General features: G+C 44.7%; 1 protein-coding gene across 2 annotated transcripts in view; it reads left to right on the top strand.

The window, feature by feature from the left end:
- LOC110522733 (ATP-binding cassette sub-family C member 8-like) overlaps nt 1-23,757 on the top strand; it is a 136,548-nt gene extending 112,791 nt beyond the window's left edge. For both annotated transcript variants that reach the window (XM_036969078.1, XM_036969077.1), the window contains exons 26-39: nt 4,479-4,645; nt 5,129-5,198; nt 5,380-5,537; nt 7,003-7,095; nt 7,196-7,298; nt 9,781-9,894; nt 10,363-10,483; nt 11,850-11,980; nt 12,203-12,281; nt 12,392-12,500; nt 13,867-13,970; nt 19,306-19,439; nt 22,263-22,325; nt 23,102-23,757. In XM_036969078.1, the coding sequence (XP_036824973.1) occupies nt 4,479-4,645; nt 5,129-5,198; nt 5,380-5,537; nt 7,003-7,095; nt 7,196-7,298; nt 9,781-9,894; nt 10,363-10,483; nt 11,850-11,980; nt 12,203-12,281; nt 12,392-12,500; nt 13,867-13,970; nt 19,306-19,439; nt 22,263-22,325; nt 23,102-23,239 (1,584 nt within the window). In that variant the 3' untranslated portion in view covers nt 23,240-23,757. The remainder of the gene's footprint in view (nt 1-4,478; nt 4,646-5,128; nt 5,199-5,379; nt 5,538-7,002; nt 7,096-7,195; nt 7,299-9,780; nt 9,895-10,362; nt 10,484-11,849; nt 11,981-12,202; nt 12,282-12,391; nt 12,501-13,866; nt 13,971-19,305; nt 19,440-22,262; nt 22,326-23,101) is intronic.
- The last annotated feature ends 2,131 nt before the right edge of the window (nt 23,758-25,888 follow it).

A 25,888-nucleotide genomic window follows, 5' to 3' on the forward strand; every position in this document is an offset into this window, starting at 1 on the left:
CCTTTGTTTTGCTGACGTTGAGGGAGAGCTTGTTGTCCTGGCACCACAATTCCTGTTCAGTTACCTCCTCTCTATAGACTGACTCGTCGATGTTGGTTGTCAGGCCTGGAGAGGTGGAGTCGTCAGCAAACTTGATGATAGAGTTGGTGTCGTGCAAAGCCATGCAGTAGTGGGTGAACAGGGATTACAGCAGATGGCTGAGGACATGCCCCTGCGAGACCCCTGTGTTAAGAGTCAATGTGGAGGAAGTGTTGTTGCCATTCCTCACAGCCTGTGGTCAGGAAATCCAGGATCCAGTTGCAGAGTGGGGTGTCCAGACCCAGGGCTCTGAGCTTGGTGTCGAGCTTGGAGGGAACAATAGTGTTGAATGCTGAACTGTAGTCAATGAACTGTAGTCCAGATGTGTTACGGCCGTGTGAATAGCAATGGAATTGGCATCTTCCGTGGATTTGTTGGTGAAGTAGGCAAATTGGAATGGCTCCAGTGTGCCTGGCATGCTGGCCTTGACGTGGGCCGGCTATGACCTGCCTCTTGAAGCACTTCATGATGACCGGGGTGAGTGCGACAGGGGATAGTCTTTTGGGTCTTGTTTTTCTTGGGCAGTGGGAAGATGGTGGTCTCTTTGAAGCAGATGGGGACTTCAGCCTGGGACAGGAACAGGTTAAAGATGTCTGAGAAGACGCCCGCCAGTTGGCGGGAGCCTCGAGAGCCTGGTCGTTCAGAGCCTCGAGAGTCTTCCTGGATGGCTCGGTATTGTCTGGTCGTCCAGAGCAACGAAAGTCTTCCTGGATGGCTCGGTATTGTCTGGTCGTCCAGAGCAACGAGAGTCTTCTTGGATGGCTCGGTATAGTCTGGTCGTCCAGAGCAGCGAGAGTCTTCCTGGATGGCTCGGTATTGTCTGGTCGTCCAGAGCAACGAGAGTCTTCCTGGATGGCTCGGTATTGTCTGGTCGTCCAGAGCAACGAGAGTCTTCCTGGATGGCTCGGTATTGTCTGGTCGTCCAGAGCAACGAGAGTCTTCCTGGATGGCTCGGTATTGTCTGGTCGTCCAGAGCAACGAGAGTCTTCCTGGATGGCTCGGTATTGTCTGGTCGTCCAGAGCAACGAGAGTCTTCCTGGATGGCTCGTTATTGTCTGGTCGTCCAGAGCAACGAGAGTCTTCCTGGATGGCTCGGTATAGTCTGGTCGTCCAGAGCAGCGAGAGTCTTCCTGGATGGCTCGGTATAGTCTGGTCGTCCAGAGCCTCGAGAATCTTGGTATAGTCTGGTCGTTCAGAGCCTCGAGAGTCTTCCTGGATGGCGCGGTATAGTCTGGTTGTCCAGAGCCTCGAGAGTCTTCCTGGATGGCGCGGTATAGTCTGGTTGTCCAGAGCCTCGAGAGTCTTCCTGGATGGCTCGGTATTGTCTGGTCGTCCAGAGCCTCCAGAGTCTTCCTGGGTGGCTCGGTGTTGTCTGGTCGTTCAGAGCCTCGAGAGTCTTCCTGGATGGCGCGGTATTGTCTGGTCGTCCAGAGCAATGAGACTCTTCCTGGATGGCTCGGTATTGTCTGGTCGTCCAGAGCAACGAGAGTCTTCCTGGATGGCTCGTTATTGTCTGGTCGTCCAGAGCAACGAGAGTCTTCCTGGATGGCTCGGTATAGTCTGGTCGTCCAGAGCAGCGAGAGTCTTCCTGGATGGCTCGGTATAGTCTGGTCGTCCAGAGCCTCGAGAATCTTGGTATAGTCTGGTCGTTCAGAGCCTCGAGAGTCTTCCTGGATGGCGCGGTATAGTCTGGTTGTCCAGAGCCTCGAGAGTCTTCCTGGATGGCGCGGTATAGTCTGGTTGTCCAGAGCCTCGAGAGTCTTCCTGGATGGCTCGGTATTGTCTGGTCGTCCAGAGCCTCCAGAGTCTTCCTGGGTGGCTCGGTATTGTCTGGTCGTTCAGAGCCTCGAGAGTCTTCCTGGATGGCGCGGTATTGTCTGGTCGTCCAGAGCAATGAGACTCTTCCTGGATGGCTCGGTATTGTCTGGTCGTCCAGAGCCTCGAGACTCTTCCTGGATGGCTCGGTATTGTCTGCCTCTAAGCGAGCATGGAATGTGTTAAACTCGTTTGGGAAGGAGGCTTTGGTGGGCACCATACAGATGGATTTGCAAGTCTGAGTTGTCAAACATCAATTCAAATTTGTCTGTATTGTCTTTTTCCATCCCTAATGGATTTTCAGAGCTCAATGTGGAGGAAGTGTTGTTGCCATTCCCTTGTACATGTCGCACGCCACTGAGTCACCAGGTTTCATTCTGCTGACATTGAATTATGCAGTACAGACTCTCAGCATGGTACGGATATCTGGTTGGGGTATGTCCTGATTGTTATTGTCAAGACATTTTCTAATGAAGCCTGTGACTGATGATGCATATTCTTCAATGTTGAAGGATGAGTCCTGGGTGGATGAATCTTTGAACATATTCCAATTCCTCTTCTTCAAAGAGTCCTGCGGTATTGAGCCTCGTCTGTCCAGCACCTCACCTTTCTCCGTGTTGGAGACGTATTCAGATGAATAAGAAATATTTGTACTTTTTTTATTGAACCTTTATTTAACTAGGCAAGTCAATGATGGCCTACCCCGGCCAAACCCGGACAACTCTGGGCCAATTGTGCCCCGCCCTATGGGACTCCCAATCACGGCCGGTTGTGATACAGCCTGGTGATGCCTCTAGCACTGAGAAGCAGTGACTTAGACCGCTGCGCCACTCGGGAGCCCAAGAAATCTTTGGGGGTAATTAGTTAATTGTATTTTCTGTGTACTTTTTGTTCGATCAAGCACCTAGAAAATGTTGCTGTGAGTGTGTGCATTAAAGCCTGGGACCTAATGACTTGCCTTAGCTCCCTGTGCTATTGCCAAGGCTTTAGCTCATTGGGCTTGACAGTCTTGTGGGTAGCCTAGTTGGTTACACTACCTCAGAGCTTTGATTTGATAAAAACGTGAACATTACCATATCTAAGTGGTCGCTTGTCAGTAGGACTGTCCCGACTAAAACACATCTGGTGGAGCCAGAGGCAGCAGTGGGGTCAAACTGTAGAACCCAGTTTTTACATTTCATTATAAACATGGATAATATTTGGTCACTTAGAAAGTATTTTTCCAAACGCTGTTGTAAAGTAATTATAGTGATGTAATATCATTATTAGCACTTGAGTATGCACACACAAGCACGCGCACACATGCACCCACAGACACTTATATACTTGCAGGAGAAGGTAAGCTGTGTCATTAACACATTGGAGCCACGGCAGGTGTGTGGGTTTTCCTGGTGCTACTAAAGGCTGCCTCTTATTTGTGTGTGTGTGTGTGTGTGTGTGTGTGTGTGTGTGTGTGTGTCCTACATTGGGAAGGACATTAAAACCCTCCAACTCCTCTCCTCACAGAGGCTCCTTGAGTTGTCTTTGACCTTGAATTAGAATCCCATTCATTATGTCAGGCCCTTTAAAGGACAAGTTCAGCTGAATAAAGAAACATAGAAGTCATTATTTGGCTTGTGAGTCACTTTATCCTCCTGAGTGAGTGAGTGAGTCACTTTATCCTCCTGAGTGAGTGAGTGAGTGAGTCACTTTATCCTCCTGAGAGAGTGAGTGAGAGAGTGAGTGAGTGAGTGAGTGAGTCACTTTATCCTCCTGAGTGACTGAGTGAGTCACTTTATCCTCCTGAGTGAGTGAGTGAGTGAGTCACTTTATCCTCCTGAGTGAGTGACTGAGTGAGTCACTTTATCCTCCTGAGTGAGTGAGTGAGTGAGTCACTTTATCCTCCTGAGTGAGTGAGTGAGTGAGTGAGTCACTTTATCCTCCTGAGTGAGTGAGTGAGTGAGTCACTTTATCCTCCTGAGTGAGTGAGTGAGTGAGTGAGTCACTTTATCCTCCTGAGTGAGTGAGTGAGAGAGTGAGTGAGTGAGTGAGTCACTTTATCCTCCTGAGTGAGTGAGTGAGTGAGTGAGTGAGTCACTTTATCCGCCTGAGTGAGTGAGTGAGTGAGTGAGTCACTTTATCCGCCTGAGTGAGTGAGTGAGTGAGTGAGTGAGTGAGTCACTTTATCCTCCTGAGTGAGTGAGTGAGTGAGTGAGTGAGTCACTTTATCCGCCTGAGTGAGTGAGTGAGTGAGTGAGTGAGTGAGTGAGTGAGTGAGTGAGTGAGTCACTTTATCCGCCTGAGTGAGTGAGTGAGTGAGTGAGTGAGTGAGAGAGAGAGACCAACATAATGTTCAAAGTCAGTACAGGCTTGGTGACTCATGCATGTAACAACATCGTCAGCTAATTATTCATGGTTAAAGTTGACGTTACAGTAGCGCTCAGGGTTACTCTCAGAGGAAACTAAGTATTGGTGTGTGAGAGAGAAGGGGTGTGACGTTATTTTGGTTTGTGGTAAGTTCTTTAATGAACCCAGAGTGTAACACACACACACACACACACACTGCTCTCTAATCAAGCCTATTTCCCCTGTGTTCCCCTCTGTAGGAGTGTGGTTTCAGCCACTCGTGGTACCTGTCAGTGTTCAGTGTGCTGTGCTGTCTGGGCATCGTTCTGTGTCTGGTCACCTCTGTGGCTGTAGAGTGGACAGGCCTGAGAGTGGCCAAAGAACTACACCACAACCTGCTCAGCAAGATCATACTGGCACCTATGAGGTAAAGGTGTGTGTGTGTGTGTGTGTGTGTGTGTGTGTATCAAGTGAGTGAGTGAGTTGTGTTTGTGTGTGTAACGATCGATCATCCTGGGGAGCGAGGTAAGACACTGTATACATTGTGAACCGCCCCATTACCCAGAGGTCCATCTGCCTTCCACACACTGAAACCACGGCGACGCCAGCGCAGTAACAGATCCCAGACAACTAATGACCTTGTGGTCGGGGCTCTGTACAGAACCATTTTAGATAAGGTGGCAGCCAAGAAGGATAATCACTTTCATTGTCTTCTTGTTTTCAAATTCAATTCCTCAAAACCCTCAGAGGAAGAGAATCTGTAACAGAAACATTGATGATATTCCAGCAGCTTCATCCTTCCACTTGAGGTTGTACTTGTCGAACAGTAAAAAAATGAAAACATGAGAACTTTCAGGGACAATAAAGTAAGATGTAAAACTATGGTGTAGTTGATCTGTGTCTCTTCCAGGCTGTTTGAGACCACTCCCCTGGGTAACATCCTCAACAGGTTCTCCTCTGACACCAACACCATAGACCAGGTATGTCTACACACTAGAAGGAGCCTCAATCACACTGACTTGGAACTTTCAAAATCTATGAATCTCAAATAGACGTTGCTTATTTCTCTTCATGGTTTTCAAAGTAGCTACAGCCTGTGAACCATTTGGTTGCTTTTCCTGGTAGATGGTAGTCATGTTTCACTGGTGGCTGTGTCCCCAGCACATCCCTGCCACCCTGGAGTGTCTGAGTCGCTCCACCCTGCTGTGTGTGTCGGCGCTGGGGGTTATCTCCTATGTGACCCCTGTGTTCCTCATTGCCCTGGTGCCCCTGGCCATCGCCTGCTACTTCATACAGAAGTACTTCCGGGTTGCCTCCAGGTGAGTGCCTGGTTTTGGGATATTTTTTTCTCTGTCTCTGTCACTTGTTTTGCTTCAGTTTATTCAAAGGGCAGTGTTCTCATCTGGGCTAGTTACAGTATGTCTCCCCTTTTCCTCTGTCCATTTCTATATCTTGTATCTCTCTCTCTCCCTACTCTCTCTCTCCCTTTCTCCCTGTCTCTCTCCCTACTCTCTATCTCCCTTTCTCCCTGTCTCTCTCCCTACTCTCTCTCTCCCTTTCTCCCTACTCTCTCTCTGCCTTTCTCCCTGTCTCTCTCCCTACTCTCTCTCTCTCTACCTATTCCCCCCCCCCCTCTCTACCTATTCCCCCCCTGTCCCTCTCTCTCTCTCTACCTATTCCCCCCCTCTCTCTACCTATTCCTCCCCCCTCTCTCTCTACCTATTCCCCTCTCTCTCTACCTATTCTCTCCCGTGTCCCTCTCTCTCTCTACCTATTCCTCCCCCCTCTCTCTCTACCTATTCTCCCCCCCTCTCTCTACCTATTCTCCCCCCGTCCCTCTCTCTCTCTCTACCTATTCTCCCCCTGTCCCTCTCTCTCTCTCTACCTATTCCCTCCCTCTCTCTACCTATTCCTCCCCCTCTCTCTCTACCTATTCTCCCCCCCCTCTCTCTCTCTCTACCTATTCCCCCCCTCTCTCTCTCTCTCTCTCTACCTATTCCCCCCTCTCTCTCTACCTATTCCCCCTCTCTCTCTACCTATTCCCCCCCTCTCTCTACCTATTCCCCCCCTCTCTCTCTACCTATTCTCCCCCCCTCTCTCCATCTATTCTCCCCCCGTCCCTCTCTCTCTCTCTATCTATTCCCCCCCTCTCTCTCTACCTATTCCCCCCCTCTCAACTTATTCTCTCCCCCGTCCCTCTCTCTCTCTCTCTCTCTACCTATTCTCCCCCCCCTCTCTACCTACCCCCCTCCCTCTCTCTCTCTCTCTCTCTCTCTCTCTCTCTCTACCTATCCCCCCCCCCTCTCTCTCTCTCTCTCTCTCTACCTATTCCCCCCCTCTCTCTCTCTCTCTCTCTCTCTCTCTACCTATTCCCCCCCCCCTCTCTCTCTCTCTCTCTCTACCTATCCCCCCTCTCTTTCTCTCTCTACCTATTCTTCCCCTCCTCTCTCTACCTATTCCCCCCTCTCTCTACCTATCCCCCCTCCCTCTCTCTCTACCTATCCCCCCTCCCTCCCTCTCTCTCTACCTATCCCCCTCCCCTCTCTCTCTACCTATTCTCCCCCCTCCCTCTCTCTACCTATTCTCCCCCCTCCCTCTCTCTACCTATTCTCCCCCCCTCCCTCTCTCTCTACCTATCCCCCCTCCCTCTCTCTCTACCTATCCCCCCCTCCCTCTCTCTCTCTACCTATTCCCCCTCCCTCTCTCTCTCTCTCTCTACCTATTCTCCCCCCCCCCCTCTCTCTCTACCTATCCCCCCCCCCCCCCCCCCCTCTCTCTGGTCAGGGACCTCCAGCAGTTGGAGGATAGTACCCAGCTCCCTCTCCTGTCCCACTTCTCAGAGACAGTGGAGGGCCTCACCACCATCCGGGCATTCAGGTATTTTCTAAACAACATCCATTTTGACCGGGACCAGCAAGGCGGTTGGTTATGTGTTTCTCCACTTACACATATTACTCTGTGATTGTCTCTCCTCCAGGTACGAGTCCAGGTTCAGACAGAGGTTATTGGAGTATACTGATGCCAACAACATCGCATCTCTCTTCCTCACAGCAGCCAATCGCTGGTTAGAGGTCCGCATGGTAATGAGGTCTACTCTATAATGCATTCTGCTCTACTAAACTCTTGTCTGTGTGATGTATTTAAGGCATGGTCTTCTCTACTAAACTCTTGTCTGTGTGGTGTATCTAAGGCATGGTCTGCTCTACTAAACTCTTGTCTGTGTGGTGTATCTAAGGCATGGTCTGCTCTACTAAACTCTTGTCTGTGTGGTGTATCTAAGGCATGGTCTGCTCTACTAAACTCTTGTCTGTGTGGTGTATCTAAGGCATGGTCTGCTCTACTAAACTCTTGTCTGTGTGGTGTATCTAAGGCATGGTCTGCTCTACTAAACTCTTGTCTGTGTGGTGTATCTAAGGTATGGTCTGCTCTACTAAACTCTTGTCTGTGTGGTGTATCTAAGGCATGGTCTGCTCTACTAAACTCTTGTCTGTGTGGTGTATCTAAGGCATGGTCTGCTCTACTAAACTCTTGTCTGCGTGGTGTATCTAAGGCATGGTTCGTGTTGATTAAGTTATTACGTCTGCTCTCATTCTATTGGGTGACTGCTCCCTCTATGGGAACTTTGAATATGACAGGATCCTATGGATTTATACTGAGCGTTTCTTTTGTATTTCTATTGGACTATGTAGTTTTAACTGTTTGTGTTCTCTCCAAACGTGTACAGGTTTGTGTGTGGTGACTATGTAGTTTTAACTGTTTGTGTTCTCTCCAAACGTGTACAGGTTTGTGTGTGGTGACTATGTATACTGTTCCTCTATAGGAGTATGTAGTTTTAACTGTTTGTTTTCTCTCCAAACGTGTACAGGTTTGTGTGTGGTGACTATGTAGTTTTAACTGTTTGTGTTCTCTCCAAACGTGTACAGGTTTGTGTGTGGTGACTATGTAGTTTTAACTGTTTGTGTTCTCTCCAAACGTGTACAGGTTTGTGTGTGGTGACTATGTAGTTTTAACTGTTTGTTTTCTCTCCAAACGTGTACAGGTTTGTGTGTGGTGACTATGTATACTGTTCCTCTATAGGAGTATGTAGTTTTAACTGTTTGTGTTCTCTCCAAACGTGTACAGGTTTGTGTGTGGTGACTATGTATACTGTTCCTCTATAGGAGTATGTAGTTTTAACTGTTTGTGTTCTCTCCAAACGTGTACAGGTTTGTGTGTGGTGACTATGTATACTGTTCCTCTATAGGAGTATGTAGTTTTAACTGTTTGTGTTCTCTCCAAACGTGTACAGGTTTGTGTGTGGTGACTATGTATACTGTTCCTCTATAGGAGTATGTAGTTTTAACTGTTTGTGTTCTCTCCAAACGTGTACAGGTTTGTGTGTGGTGACTATGTAGTTTTAACTGTTTGTGTTCTCTCCAAACGTGTACAGGTTTGTGTGTGGTGACTATGTGTACTGTTCCTCTATAGGAGTATGTAGTTTTAACTGTTTGTGTTCTCTCCAAACGTGTACAGGTTTGTGTGTGGTGACTATGTAGTTTTAACTGTTTGTGTTCTCTCCAAACGTGTACAGGTTTGTGTGTGGTGACTATGTATACTGTTCCTCTATAGGAGTATGTAGTTTTAACTGTTTGTGTTCTCTCCAAACGTGTACAGGTTTGTGTGTGGTGACTATGTAGTTTTAACTGTTTGTGTTCTCTCCAAACGTGTACAGGTTTGTGTGTGGTGACTATGTGTACTGTTCCTCTATAGGAGTATGTAGTTTTAACTGTTTGTGTTCTCTCCAAACGTGTACAGGTTTGTGTGTGGTGACTATGTAGTTTTAACTGTTTGTTTTCTCTCCAAACGTGTACAGGTTTGTGTGTGGTGACTATGTATACTGTTCCTCTATAGGAGTATGTAGTTTTAACTGTTTGTGTTCTCTCCAAACGTGTACAGGTTTGTGTGTGGTGACTATGTATACTGTTCCTCTATAGGAGTATGTAGTTTTAACTGTTTGTGTTCTCTCCAAACGTGTACAGGTTTGTGTGTGGTGACTATGTAGTTTTAACTGTTTGTTTTCTCTCCAAACGTGTACAGGTTTGTGTGTGGTGACTATGTAGTTTTAACTGTTTGTGTTCTCTCCAAACGTGTACAGGTTTGTGTGTGGTGACTATGTATACTGTTCCTCTATAGGAGTATGTAGTTTTAACTGTTTGTGTTCTCTCCAAACGTGTACAGGTTTGTGTGTGGTGACTATGTAGTTTTAACTGTTTGTGTTCTCTCCAAACGTGTACAGGTTTGTGTGTGGTGACTATGTATACTGTTCCTCTATAGGAGTATGTAGTTTTAACTGTTTGTGTTCTCTCCAAACGTGTACAGGTTTGTGTGTGGTGACTATGTATACTGTTCCTCTATAGGAGTATGTAGTTTTAACTGTTTGTGTTCTCTCCAAACGTGTACAGGTTTGTGTGTGGTGACTATGTATACTGTTCCTCTATAGGAGTATGTAGTTTTAACTGTTTGTGTTCTCTCCAAACGTGTACAAGTTTGTGTGTGGTGACTATGTGTACTGTTCCTCTATAGGAGTATGTAGGAACCTGTGTTGTTCTGATAGCAGCCGTGGCCTCCATCAGCAACTCTCTGTACAACCACCTCTCCACTGGCCTGGTGGGACTAGGACTCACCTACGCACTCATGGTGAGGACCGCTCTGGGGTGTGTGTGTGTGTGTGTGTGTGTGTCTAAGGTCAAAGATCTAATGTAGTCACACATTTCTCTATGAAAGACTGAGGCTGAGTTGCTGCGGCCAAATGGCACGTTGTGTCTCTTCTCCAGGAAGAGTCTGGATCTGACCTCCCCGACGTCTTACAGAATGGAACACATTCTGACCGTTCTGATTGGTCCCAAAAACCGAGGGGGTTGTGGGCCAAAGCCGGCCTACATGATGACGTCATCAACTTTGACACTCTTATTGGTTAGAAAAGATCCAATCGCTGATGAATTTGAAATCCACACAAAGGATTTCTAGGGTGTCAGTTTCAGACTGAATTTACTGAACAATCAATAGAGCAGCTGAATTCAGGACGAGTCGTCAGGTTGAGGCTCTAAACCAATCAAACCTCTCTCCTCCTTCCTGTTACACTACCTGTCTGTGTCTCTGTCCCAGGTATCCAACTACCTGAACTGGATGGTGCGGAACCTGGCAGACATGGAGGTTCAGCTGGGTTCAGTCAAGAGGATCAACGGCCTGCTGAAGACTGAGCCTGAGAACTACGAGGGACTGATGGGTTAGTACAGTCTAACCTTAGTACAGTACTACCTCTTAGCTCCAGACCTAAGTCTAACCTTAGTACAGTACTACCTCTTAGCTCCAGACCTAAGTCTAACCTTAGTACAGTACTACCTCTTAGCTCAACTTAACACAGCCCTAACCTTAACCAAAAATACAAACCTAAACCTAGCCAAAACCCTAACCCTAGCCACAAACACAACCCCAACCCTAACCCTAACCCTAACCCTAGCCACAAACACAACCCCAACCCTAACCCTAACCCTAGCCACAAACACAACCCCAACCCTAACCCTAACCCTAGCCACAAACACAACCCCAACCCTAACCCTAGCCACAAACACAACCCCAACCCCAACCCTAACCCTCGCTCCAGCCCAAACCGGGTAGTTCTGGCTCAATTTAACTACTGCCTATGTCTCGGGCACACTAGAATGGTTCCAGTCCTGAGTAATGGTGTTAAAGCTGGAATCCTTAGTGGTGAAAAAGCCACATCCGTTTGTGATATAACGCCAACAAAGAAGTTACTGCAAACAACAAACACAGTTTTCCCCTCTGACATCATCGCACGCTTGATAGAAGAACACGATATGTACTGCAATGTTTTTGACATGCACAACGCACACAACTGCACAACGCTCCTTAGCTCAGCAACAAAAACAATAATGGTGGCCAGCGGCGCTGTTTCCCGCGTCTCTCCCTCTCCCTGTCCGTCTCACCTGTCTCTCCTTCTCCCTGTCCGTCTCACCTGTCTCTCCTTCTCCCCGTCTCTCCCTCTCTGTCCATCTCACCTGTCTCCCCCTCTCTGTCCGTCTCACCTGTCTCTCCCTCTCTGTCCATCTCATCTGTCTCTCCCTCTCCCTGTCCGTCTCACCTGTCTCTCCCTCTCTGTCCATCTCACCTGTCTCTCCCTCTCTCTGTCCATCTCACCTGTCTCTCCCTCTCTCTGTCCATCTCACCTGTCTCTTCCTCTCTCTGTCCATCTCATCTGTCTCTCCCTCTCTCTGTCCATCTCACCTGTCTCTCCCTCTCTCTGTCCCTCTCACCTGTCTCTCCCTCTCTGTCCCTCTCATCTGTCTCTCCCTCTCCCTGTCCGTCTCACCTGTCTCTCCCTCTCTCTGTCCATCTCACCTGTCTCTCCCTCTCTCTGTCCATCTCACCTGTCTCTCCCTCTCTCTGTCCATCTCACCTGTTTCTCCCTCTCCCTGTCCGTCTCACCTGTCTCTCCCTCTCTCTGTCCATCTCACCTGTCTCTCCCTCTCTCTGTCCATCTCACCTGTCTCTCCCTCTCTCTGTCCATCTCACCTGTTTCTCCCTCTCCCTGTCCGTCTCATCTGTCTCTCCCTCTCATTCCCTCCCTCTAGCTGCATCTCAGGTGCCGGATGGCTGGCCACGGCAAGGAGAGATTCAGATCCAGAACCTGAGTGTGCGTTACGACACCACCCTGAAACCTGTCCTCAAACAAGTCAACGCACACATCAGCCCTGGACAGAAGGTAACATACAGTCACACAGAATGAATGGGGGAGTGAGAGAAAAAAACACAATTAAGGGAATTAACTGTAGCTAATGAAAGACAGAGTAGAGCAGTTTTGTGCAGTGATAGTGATGATGATGATGATGATGATGATGATGATGATGATGATGATGGTGAGTATGATGACGATGATGATGAAGATGATGTGCCATCAAACAAACTGTCTTCCTGTGGTTTCCAGGTGGGGATCTGTGGTAGGACAGGAAGTGGGAAGTCTTCTTTCTCCTTGGCCTTCTTCCGCATGGTCGACACGTTCGAGGGTAGACACTGCCAACTGTTACTATGACGATACTACAACTAAAGTTTTTATTGGACTTTATAGGTTTATTAACTGGGTCATTTTAACATAGCTGGTCTTCTCTCCAAACAGGGCGTATCATCATAGATGACATTGACATCGCCAAGCTGCCTCTGCAGACTCTGAGGTCTAGATTCTCCATCATCCTCCAGGACCCCATCTTATTCAGCGGAACCATCCGGTAAGAGAACCCCCACACTACGGTTTCATCAAGATCAGTGTTTTTCTCCTGGTTCTGGAGGCGCAACAGTGTCTTCACCATGGCCAGCACCATTACACATGATTCCATCAATCAACTCATCAGCACCATTACCCATGATTCCATCAATCAACTCATCAGCACCATTACCCATGATTCCATCAATCAACTCATCAGCACCATTACCCATGATTCCATCTATCAACTCATCAGCACCATTACACATGATTCCATCAATCAACTCATCAGCAAAACCTGTATTAGCTGATTCAGGAGTTCTGGGGCTGGGCTGGCACGAAAGCCTGTAGTACCAAGAGTGAAGAACATTGAGACAGCATACAGGAAGTTAAGCCAAAAGTATTGAGAGTAATGTTGTACTCCCAGCAGCAGCCACACCACACTGCAGAGTGTGAGTTGTTTTACGAGGGGAAAAGAGAGACAGGCGCTACTTGTAACTGGGTCAGTTGGCCGACTGTTGAAACTTGTGAGAGTTTCAACACAGAAAGTGTCATCTTAGGAGGTGTCTGATAACCAGACGCATCTCTGGAAAAACTCAACACTAGTCATTTATTTTTGGAGCGCTCCAAAGCATTATCATGTTGCAGATGCACCGAGAACAAGCCCAACAGAAACAGAAAACAGAAATAGAAAAGTAATATAAGAAAGAATACTATGAATAGAGGATGAAACAATAGAAAACGTCCTGGCGAGAACAGTAAATCATTTATACTCATTTCACACAGTACATGGGTGGGATTTGAAGTAGTAGGTTAGCCTGTATCAAATCCTACTGGTATAGGTTAATAAAATGTACTACTGGTCCAGTCCTATGACCCTGTGGTAAGGAGTGTGCTTGTGTGTGTGTGTGTGTGTGTGTGTGTGTGTTAGTTATACACTATATACTTTATATTATTAGATTAGATTATTCTAGATGCTTTTTAGAATGGAGATCAAGTTTATAAATTGCCTGGCTAGGCTGATGAGACAGTGGATTGCACAGTCAGATGGAACAGAGTAAATAGGCATCATACCGCCATAGATTTAGCCGGTGGTAACTTGTGGAATAGACACCAGCTGGAATACGGTTTTAACCAATCAACATTCAGGATTAGACCCACCTGGTGTATAAACTGGATTGTGTTGGTGCTTCTACACCTGCACTGCTTGCTGTTTGGGGTTTTAGGTTGGGTTTCTGTACAGCACTTTGAGATATCAGCTGATGTACGATGGGCTATATAAATACATTTGATTTGATTTGATATTAGATTGTTCTACTGGTCCAGTCCTATGACCCTGTTGTAAGATGTGTGTGTATGTGTGTGTGTGTGTGTGTGTGTTTGTTTGTCAGGTTTAACCTGGACCCAGAGATGAAGGCTACAGACGATATGCTGTGGGAGGCTCTGGAGATCGCTCAGCTCAAACCTGTAGTCAAGACTTTACCAGGAGGACTGGGTAAGGAGTGTGTGTGTGTGTGCATTCATTCTCTGAAATTCTATTGTTTAGCTTGGTGGAATTATTTGTATTTATTTTATTATGTATACCACCCTGCATCCCACTGCTGGCTGGCTTCTGAAGCTAAGCAGGGTTGGTCCTGGTCAGTCCCTGGATGGGAGACCAGATGCTGCTGGAAGTGGTGTTGGAGGGCCAGTAGGAGGCACTCTTTCCTCTGGTCTAAAAAAATATTCCAATGCCCCAGGGCAGTGATTGGGGACACTGCCCTGTGTAGGGTGCTGTCTTTCGGGTGGGACATTAAAACGGGTGTCCTGACTCTCTGAGGTCATTAAAGATCCCATGGTACTCATTGTAAGAGTAGGGGTGTTAACCCTGGTGTCCTCGCTAAATTCCCAATCTGGCCCTCAAACCATCACAGTCACTTAATAATCCCCAGTTTACAATTGGCTCATTCACCCCCCTCCTCTCCCCTGTAACTATTCCCCAGGTCGTTGCTGTAAATGAGAATGTGTTCTCAGTCAATTTCCCTGGTAAAATAACAGAAAAAAATCAAATAAAATGTAACTAGGCAAGTCAGTTAAGAACAAATGTCTATTTACAATGACAGCCTCCTGCGGGGGCTGGGATTCAAAATAAAAATAAATGTAAAATATAGGACAAAACACATCACAACAAGAGAGACAACACTACATAAAGAGACACCTAAGTCAACAACATAGCATGGAAGCAACACAACATGACAACATGGTAGCAGCACAAAACAGGGCACAAACATTATTGGGCACAGACATCAGCACAAAGGGCAAGAAGGTAGACACAACAATACATCACGCAAAGCAGCCACAACTGTCAGTAAGAGCGTCCATGATTGAGTCTTTGAATGAAGAGACTGAGATAAAAAGGTTCAGTTTAAGTGTTTGTTGCAGCTCGTTCCAGTCGCTAGCTGCAGCCAACTGAAAAGAAGAGCGACCCAGGCATGTGTGTGCTTTGTGGACCTTTAACAGAATGTGACTGGCAGAACGGGTGTTGTATGTGGAGAATGAGGGCTGCAGTAGATATCTCAGACAGGGGGGAGTGAGGCCTAAGAGAGTTGTATAAATAAGCATCAATCAATTCTACATCGACCAAGGATGAAGGGTCACCATTATGTAGAATATAATAAACTATATTCATCAATCGGACTTCAATGTTTTGTGAATAAATGCAACAGGCCCTGTGCATCTCTGGAGGAATCTAGTCCAGGTAGGGAGCCTTACGTCACCTCTCAGTATCAACATGTGTCTATCTATCACTAGAATCAACATGTGTCTATCTATCACTAGAATCAACATGTGTCTATCTATCACTGGAATCAACATGTGTCTATCTTGCACCATTATACAATTATTCAGAGTCTAGGTACAAATAGCTAATCCTGGCAACCAGTGTTCTAGCATGAGGTTGAGTCAAGTAGACCAGGGATGTCAAGAAGGAACACAAGCATGTACTATGTGTAGTGAAAATAACTACCAATAAACCTACCAAAGTTTGAACGTATAGTCAATCAAATAATTGAGATGAGTTGCAGAAAAAACAGATGTGGAGAACGAGGTCGTAAAGACAGTGTAAACTGCAATGAGAGGATAAACGGTGTCAGGCAGGGAAACATAACAGGATCTTGAATAATCATAAATGGCTAGAATCATATACTGACTGAGCAGAGATTATGATCTGGCAGAGTGGAATTGGCAGGACTGAGTATTTGTAGAGGTCTTGATTATGGAACAAGTTGCAGCTGGTGTACAGGGGGAGTAATTGCAGGTCAAGAAGACACCAGATGAACACCAGAGGGCGTAGCAGGAGCAGAAGTGACACCAGTCTGTAATCCTCACATGTTTTAAGGTGACCACCATCATCCCTGTTCCCAAGGGGGGCTCCACATTTATACTGACTCGACACACAGCCACTCATATACAATCATCATATACACTGCTGCTACTCTGTTTATTATATATCCTGATACCTAGTCACCTTAACATTCTACATATTTACCTCTATCACTCCACATTGTCAATATGGACTGACCCTGCATGTAGCTTTCTTATTTATCATGTTTTTCTTATTTTTATATATTGTGTGTTTTTGTTCTACCTTGTTATTGATTACTGCATTGTTCTAAGTTTTAATGTCACATGTATAGTTGAAGTCGGAGGTTTACATACACTTAGGTTGGAGTCATGTAAACTCGTTTTTCAACCACTCCACAAATTTCTTGTTAACAAACTATAGTTTTGGCAAGTAGGTTAGGACATCTACTTTGTACATGACACAAGTAATTTTTCCAACAATTGTTTACAGACAGATTATTTCACTTATAATTCACTGTGTATCACAATTCCAGTCGGTCAGAAGTTTACATACACTAAGGTGACTGTGCCTTTAATTAAACAGCTTGGAAAATTCCAGAAAAGTATGTCATGGCTTTAGAAGCTTCTGATAGGCTAATTGACATCATTTGAGTCAATTGGAGGTGTACATGTGGATATATTTCAAGGCCTACCTTCACACTCAGTGCCTTGTTGCTTGACATCATGGGAAAATCAAAAGAAATCAGCCAAGACCTCATAAAAAAAATTGTAGACCTCCACAAGTCTGGTTCATCCTTGGGAGCAATTTCCAAATGCCTGAAGGTACCACGTTCATCTGTACAAACAATAGTACGCAAGTATAAACACCATGGGACCACGCAGCCGTCATACCGCTCAGGAAGGAGACACGTTCTGTCTCCTAGAGATTAATGTACTTTGGTGTAAAAAGTGCAAATCAATCCCAGAACACCAGCAAAGGACCTTGTGAAGATGCTGGAGGAAACAGGTACAAAAGTATCTATATCCACAGTAAAACGAGTCCTATATCGACAAAACCTGAAAGGCCGCTCAGCAAGGAAGAAGCCACTGCTCCAAAACCACCATAAAAAAGCCAGACTACGGTTTGCAACTGCACATGGGGACAAAGATTGTACTTTTTGGAGAAATGTCCTCTGGTCTGATGAAACAAAAATAGAACTGTTTGGCCATAATGATCATTTGTTATGTTTGGAGGAAAAAGGGAGGCTTGCAAGCCGAAGAACACCATCCCAACCATGAAGCACAGGGGTGGCAGCATCATGTTCCGGGGGTGCTTTGCTGCAGGAGGGACTGGTGCACTTCACAAAATAGATGGCATCATGAGGTAGGAAAATTATGTGGCTGTATTGAAGCAACATCTCAAGACATCAGTCAGGAAGTTAAAGCTTTGTCGCAAATGGGTCTTCCAAATGGACAATGACCCAAAGCATATATCCAAAGTTGTGGCAAAATGGCTTATTATGGACAACAAAGTCAAGGTATTGGAGTGGTCATCACAAAGCAATGACCTCATTCCTATGGAACATATGTGGGCAGAACTGAAAAAGCGTGTGTGAGCAAGGAGTCCTTCAAACCTGATTCAGCTCTGGCAGGAGGAATGGGCCAAAATTCACCCAAATTATTGTGGGAAGCTTGTGGAAGGCCACCTGAAACGTTTGACCCAAGTTAAACAATTTAAAGGCAATGCTACCAAATACTAATTGAGTGTATGTAAACTTCTGACCCACTGGGAATGTGATGAAAGAAATAAAAGCTCAAACAAGTAATTCTCTCTACTATTATTCTGACATTTCACATACTTAAAATAAAGTGGTGATCCTAACTGACCTAAGGCAGGGAATTTTTACTAGGATTAAATGTCAGGAATTGTGAAAAACTGAGTTTAAATATAGTTGGCTAAGGTGTATGTAAACTTCCGACTTCAACTGTACAAGTCCAATTGAATGCCTTTCTTACAAGCTCTAATCCCAACAATGCAGTAATCAAAAACAATGTAATTCTAAAAATAACAAGGTAGAACAAAAAAACACAAGATATAACAAATAAGAAGAACAACACGATAAAGTAAATTGTTGGGGTTGGAGCTGGCAAGAAAGGCATTTCACTGTACTTGTGCATGTGACATTAAAATACTTGAAACTATAAAACAGATCACAATTCGTAGCTCTTTATGAACTCTTCAAACAATCCAAACTAGGCTATTTAATTCACAGTAAAATTAATTTAGTCAATACAAGTTTCCATCAGTCTTCACACCTCTCCTGGCGTCAGTGACCCTCGGACTTCATGGGAACGTCTATTCCTGGAAAATCGAGATGCAAATATACAGCCATACATCTAAACGATGTATTGATTCCTCAGCGCCACCAAGTTGCGAGTATCACTTTATCTCATTCTTCCACTACACTTGTTCAGAGATATGAGCTGAGAGCTGGTGCTTAATGATATATAGATGTGTCGGTCTCATGTCCATCACTGGAACAGTAGATCTGTGCAGCACCCGCTCTGACTTGACCCCAGATGAACCTTACTGAGAGATGGAGTGGGTTTGAGAGCAGTGGTGACCTGACCAATCTCTAATCCTCTCATACATTGCCTGATCAGTTGGAACATGTGGCATTTAGCTCTAGGCTTTATAGCTGTCCTGACATCACAGTCTACTATCTCTAGCCTTGAGAGTAGACTCTGTGTTAGGACAGTTAATTCTAGCCTTGAGAGTAGACTCTGTGTTAGGACAGTTAGTTCTAGCCTTGAGAGTAGACTCTGTGTTAGGACAGTTAATTCTAGCCTTTAGAGTAGACTCTGTTTTAGGACAGTTAGTTCTAGCCTTGAGTAGACTGTGTTAGGACAGTTAGTTCTAGCCTTTAGAGTAGACTGTGTTAGGACAGTTAGTTCTAGCCTTGAGAGTAGACTGTGTGTTAGGACAGTTAGTTCTAGCCTTTAGAGTAGACTCTGTATCGTGGCTGTATGATTTTAGTTAGTGCAACTATCTCTAACCTTTAGACTTTCTCTCTCTCTCTCTCTCTCGCTCTCTCTCTCTCTCTCTCTGTCTGTGTGTGTTCTAGCGGAATAATGGCTGCAGGAAATTCTCACACGATGTACTCCAGTTATGACTGAGAAAAAGTGTATGCGTGTGCTTTTGAGTGGTGGCTATACACACTGGACAGTGACAGAGAGATGTATTACTCAGGCCTACAGTTTCTGCTGGTATTCATTCCAGCTAAATGTTGGATTAGATGTTGATCAGCCAGGTAAAAGGAGGTCAATTCACTTGACTGAGTTGACAAATCCATATTCATGGGGTCAAGCACAAGTTGAACAACATTTATGTGATGTAACGTCATTGTAATAGAAATCTCAGGCTAATGATAGGTAAGGTGTAGTACAGTAGCGTCAGTCCAGTATTATAAAACAATGTGTTGAAGGTGATGATATTTGTTGTATTTCAGACGCCATGGTGACGGAGGGAGGGGAGAACTTCAGCCAGGGCCAGAGACAGCTCTTCTGCCTGGCCAGAGCCTTCGTCAGGAAGTCTAGCATCCTCATCATGGACGAAGCCACAGCCTCTATAGACATGGCCACGGTGAGGCAGAAGTGTGTGTGGAGAAGGTGTAGGATGATGGTTAAAAGGAGGAGAGGGGGAGGTGTAGGAGGATGGTTAAAAGGAGGAGAGGGGGAGGTGTAGGATGATGGTTAAAAGGAGGGGAGGAGAGGGGAGGTATAGGATGATGGTTAAAAGGAGGAGAGGGGGAGGTGTAGGATGATGGTTAAAAGGAGGAGAGGGTGAGGTGTAGGATGATGGTTAAACGGAGGAGAGGAGGAGGTATAGGATGATGGTTAAAAGGAGGAGAGGGGGAGGTGTAGGATGATGGCTCAAAGGAGGAGAGGCGGGGGTGTAGGATTTAAAAGAGGATAACGTCATTATTCTATAGATGGATGGGGACAATAGAAGTATATTGGGGGAAGGAGGAGAAGAGAGGCCTAGGGCAACAGTGGGAGCGGAAGTGAATTAATGGGTGCTTGCTAAATAGGTTAATTTCACCCCTGCACACACACATGCACGTGCACACATACACACACACTCAGACACACACACACGTTCACATGCACATTCACACACAGTCACACTTTAAGGACCTGTCACAACAAGGGACTGCACTGCCTCCCAGTAACACAGGAGTAACTCTGAGTAAATGAACATATCATTAAACGAGCATATCTTAAACAGCTTACTACAGGTCTGCAGAGTGATTGGACAGAATTCAGGAGTCAGGAGAAGTGATGCTTTGGTTTGACATAAAGGTTGAGGTGTGGGGAAATTCTGGTAACTAGAGAATCCTTGCATTGATAGTGAGTTTCGATCTTTGAATACTCCAATTATCTTGTGATTCTTTGGTATTATTGCGTTTAAAACACACATATGGCAATATAAAACGTGTTTCAATCAAATGGGCATGATGAGGGAATTAGGTCAAGGTCAGAATACGGCTTGTCTGTAGACACACCTCCGCCACACCTCTATTTCTTTGATCTCCACCCCTAATGAATAGCGGGTAAATAGCATGCTATTCAAATGCTAAAGTTCAAGGTCAGAATACATTTAAAGAGAAAAGTGCATAAAAAGTGAATTACGTTTCATTTACACGTGCCTAATTTGGGTCAAGACTCCCCCCATAGTGAAGGCACAAACTATTTGACTAATTATTTTTTAAGTACGGTGAACTCAAGGATACAGTGCCTTGAAAAAGTATTCATCCCCCTTGGCGTTTTTCCTATTCTGTTGCATTACAACCTGTAATTAAATGGATTTTTATTTGGATTGCAAGTAATAGACACACACAAAATAGTCCAAATTGGTGAAGTGAAATAAAAAAAATAACTTGTTTCCAAAAATGTAAAAAAATTAAGAACTGAAAAGTGGTACGTACATATGTATTCACCCCTGTTGCTATGAAGCCCCTAAATAAGATCTGGTGCAACCAATGATCTTCAGAAGTCACATAATTAGTTAAATAAAGTCCACCTGTGTGCAATCTAAATGTCACATGATCTGTCACATGATCTCAGTATACATACACCTGTTCTGAAAGGCCCCAGAATCTGCAACACCACTAAGAAAGGGGCACCACCAAGCAAGCGGCACCATGAAGGCCAGGGAGCTCTCCCAACAGGTCAGGGACAAAGTTGTGGAGAAGTACAGATCAAGGTTGGGTTATAAAAAAATATCTGAAACTTTGAACATCCCACGAAGCACCATTAAATAAAACATTTTTAAATGGAAAGAACATGACACCAAAACAAACCTGCCAAGAGATGGCCACCCACCAAAACTCACAGACCAGGCAAGGAGGGCATTAATCAGAGAGGCAACAAAGAGACCAAAGATAACCCTGAAGGAGCTGCAAAGCTCCACAGCGGAGATTGGAGTATCTTTATGGAAGAGTGGCCGGAAAAAAAGCCATTGCATGAAGAAAAAAATAAGCAAACATGTTTGGTGTTTGCCAAAAGGCATGTGGGAGACTCCCCAAACATATGGAAGAAGGTATTCTGATCAGATGAGACAAAAATGTAGCTTTTTGGCCATCAAGGATAACTATGTCTGGCGCAAACCCAACACCTCTCATCACCCCGAGAAACCATCCCCACAATGAAGCATGGTGAAGGCAGCATCATGCTGTGGGGATGTTTGTCATCGGCAGGGACTGGGAAACTGGTCAGAATTGAAGGAATGATGGATGGTGCTAAATACAGGGAAATTCTTGAGGGAAACCTGTTTCAGTCTTCCAGAGATTTGAGACTGGGACAGAGTTTCACCTTCCAGCAGGAAATAACCCTAAGCGTACTGCTAAAGAAACACTCAAGTAGTTTAAGGGGAACATTTAAATGTCTTGGAATAGCCTAGTCCAAGCCCAGACCTCAATCCAATTGAGAATCTGTGGTATGACTTAAAGATTGCTTTACACCAGCGGAACCCATCCAACTTGAAGGAGTTGGAGCAGTTTTGACTTGAAGAATGGGCAAAAATCCCAGTAGCTAGATGTGCCAAGCTTATGGACACATATCCCAAGAGACTTACAGCTGTAATTGCTGCAAAAGGTGTCTCTACAAAGTATTGACTTTGGGGGGGTGAATAGTTATGCACGCTCAAGTTCAGTTTTTTTGTCTTATTTCTTGTTTGTTTCACAATAAAAAATATTTTGCATCTTCAAAGTGGTAGGCATGTTGTGTAAATTCAATGATACAACCCCCCCCAAAATGTATTTTGATTTCAGGTTGTAAGGCAACAAAATAGGAAAAATGCCAAGGGGGGGTGAATACTTTCGCAAGCCACTGTATAAAAACATCATGTTACTATAGGCTCATCCTCATCTTCTGCCTTTGTCTTGTGACTGTATTGTGCCTGCAGGAGAGCATCCTTCAGAAGGTGGTGATGACTGCCTTCGCTGACAGAACAGTGGTTACCATAGCAGTAAGTATCTCTGTTGGAAGGTCCCCAGTTCTGTCTCACCGATATGAAAGCCTATACATCCTGACATGTACTGACGTCAGGTGACTACTGGAGACTTATGATATATTGAGCGTCAGTAGCTCTTCTGCTATGACCTTAATGCAAATGGTGGCAAGGTTGTATCATAGAAATAGAACTAGAATCTGAACTGGTAGCGCAGGAGGGCCCAACTCTAGTCCTGGAGGGCCACCGTCCTGCTGGTTTGGGATTTTCTATTGGACTACATTCTGTGGGAGCAAACATGCTTTTTATGCACTTGGAAATTAGAATAACAAGAGTCAAAAGTGACTACCAGGCTGCCATGGTGGTTTCCCATGGGGAAGTGAGATGGAGATGGGACCATAGGAGACAGCTTACTCATTGGGGCTCCCGAGTGGCGCAGTGGTCTAAGGCACTGCATCTCAGTGCTTGAGGTGTCACTATAGACACCCTGGTTCGATTCCAGGCTGTATCACAACCGGCCGTGATTGGGAGTCCCATAGGGCGGCACACAATTGGCCCAGCATCATCCGGGTTTGGCCGGTGTTGGCCGTCATTGTAAATAAGAATTTGTTCTTAATTTACTTGCCCAGTTAAATTTAATACAAGGAAGGTAGCTAAGTAGGGTAGATCCCTGAAAGATCACTGAAATGTATCTTTAGTAGGTCGCCGAATGTCAAAAGACAAATGTTGTTAAAAATGTTTATTTCTCTCTAACCTAATGTTTCTTTCTTTCTCTCTTTTCTTTCTGTACTTAGCATCGTGTCCACACCATCCTGAATGCAGACCTGGTGATAGTGATGAAGAGAGGGATCATTCTAGAATACGACAGACCCCAGGCACTGCTGGAGAAAGAGGACAGCGTCTTTTCAGCATTCGTCAAGGCGGACAAGTGACCGATGAGGATGAGGGAGGAAATTCAAAGTGCATTTGATGAGCTTATTTCCAAAACGCTATATCCACCAATTTTTAACATTTGTGCTTTTTCATCAGAAATGTTTGCGTATGTGTATAATCATGTGTGTGTAAAATATTACTATTCTTAGATTTTTTTATTCATAGATTTTAGATGTGTAAGAAAATTTGTTTTTTCTAAATGCTATATTCATTGTTTAGTTGGAATGTAATGTTGGTATCCTGTATATTTGACTGTGATATGTGGTGGTCTCACCTAGATATCTTAAGATGAATGCACTTACTGTAAGTCGCTCTGGATAAGAGCATCTGCCAAATGTAAATGTTTTACATACAGATCTTTCTTATATTACTGTATTGACTTTTTTTATATTTATGTCACACATTTATAATTTATACATTTCTTACATTTGACTGTGTAGGCGGATATATATACAGTGGGGCAAAAAAGTATTTAGTCAGCCACCAATTGTGCAAGTTCTCCCACTTAAAAAGATGAGAGAGGCCTGTAATTTTCATCATAGGTACAAAAAAAATCCATAAATCACATTGTTAGATTTTTAATGAATTTATTTGCAAATTATGGTTGAAAACAAGTATTTGGTCAATAACAAAAGTTTATCTCAATACTTTGTTATATACCCTTTGTTGGCAATGACAGAGGTCAAACGTTTTCTGTAAGTCTTCACAAGGTTTTCACACACTGTTGCTGGTATTTTGGTCCATTCCTCCATGCAGATCTCCTCTAGAACAGTGATGTTTTGGGGCTGTTGCTAGGCAACACGGACTTTCAACTCCCTCCAAAGATTTTCTATGGGGTTGAGATCTGGAGACTGGCTAGGCCACTCCAGGACCTTGAAATGCTTCTTACGAAGCCACTCCTTCGTTGCCCGGGCGGTGTGTTTGGGATCATTGTCATGCTGAAAGACCCAGCCACGTTTCATCTTCAATGCCCTTGCTGATGGAAGGAGGTTTTCACTCAAAATCTCACGATACATGGCCCCATTCATTCTTTCCTTTACACGGATCAGTTGTCCTGGTCCCTTTTCAGAAAAACATCCCCAAAGCATGATGTTTCCACCCCCATGCTTCACAGTAGGTATGGTGTTCTTTGGATGCAACTCAGCATTCTTTGTCCTCCAAACACGACGAGTTGGGTTTTTACCAAAAAGTTATATTTGGGTTTCATCTGACCATATGACATTCTCCCAATCTTCTTCTGGATCATCCAAATGCTCTCTAGCAAACTTCAGACCGGCCTGGACATGTACTGGCTTAAGCAGGGGGACACGTCTGGCACTGCAGGATTTGAGTCCCTGGCGGCGTAGTGTGTTACTAATGGTAGGCTTTGTTACTTTGGTCCCAGCTCTCTGCAGGTCATTCACTAGGTCCCCCCGTGTGGTTCTGGGATTTTTGCTCACCGTTCTTGTGATCATTTTGACCCCACGGGGTGAGATCTTGCGTGGAGCCCCAGATTGAAGGAGATTATCAGTGGTCTTGTATGTCTTCCATATAATTGCTCCCACAGTTGATTTCTTCATACCAAGCTGCTTACCTATTGCAGATTCAGTCTTCCCAGCCTGGTGTAGGTCTACAATTTTGTTTCTGGTGTCCTTTGAAAGCTCTTTGGTCTTGGCCATAGTGGAGTTTGGAGTGTGACTGTTTGAGGTTGTGGACAGGTGTCTTTTATACTGATAACAAGTTCAAACAGGTGCCATTAATACAGGTAACGAACGAGTGGAGGACAGAGGAGCCTCTTAAAGAAGAAGTTACAGGTCTGCGAGAGCCAGAAATCTTGCTTGTTTGTAGGTGATCAAATACTTATTTTTCCACAATAATTTGTAAATAAATTCATTAAAAATCCCACAATGTGATTTTCTGGAGAAAAAAATATAGAATTTTGTCTGTCATAGTTGAAGTGTACCTATGATGAGAATTACAGTTCTCTCATCTTTTTAAGTGGGAGAACTTGCACAATTGGTGGCTGACTAAATACTTTTTTGCCCCACTGTATATAAGGAATTTGGCAAAAAAAAAGACATGATTATTTGTCTCTCTGAAATTAAACCATCAAGTGATAGATTTTAAACAAATACATGCCTGTCACTGAAAAACCCATGACATGATTAGATTGGTGAGTGTTTTCACTATCTCTTTCAGAAGTTCTTTAATCAGGAAAAGCTCATTTCTGAAAATGGATATATACAGTGCCTTGCGAAAGTATTCGGCCCCCTTGAACTTTGCGACCTTTTGCCACATTTCAGGCTTCAAACATAAAGATATAAAACTGTATTTTTTTGTGAAGAATCAACAACAAGTGGGACACAATCATGAAGTGGAACGACATTTATTGGATATTTCAAACTTTTTTAACAAATCAAAAACCGAAAAATTGGGCGTGCAAAATTATTCAGCCCCTTTACTTTCAGTGCAGCAAACTCTCTCCAGAAGTTCAGTGAGGATCTCTGAATGATCCAATTTTGACCTAAATGACTAATGATGATAAATACAATCCACCTGTGTGTAATCATGTCTCCGTATAAATGCACCTGCACTGTGATAGTCTCAGAGGTCCGTCAAAAGCGCAGAGAGCATCATGAAGAACAAGGAACACACCAGGCAGGTCCGAG

This window comes from Oncorhynchus mykiss, chromosome 30 (genome assembly GCF_013265735.2).
Source record: "Oncorhynchus mykiss isolate Arlee chromosome 30, USDA_OmykA_1.1, whole genome shotgun sequence".
NCBI lineage: Eukaryota > Metazoa > Chordata > Actinopteri > Salmoniformes > Salmonidae > Oncorhynchus > Oncorhynchus mykiss.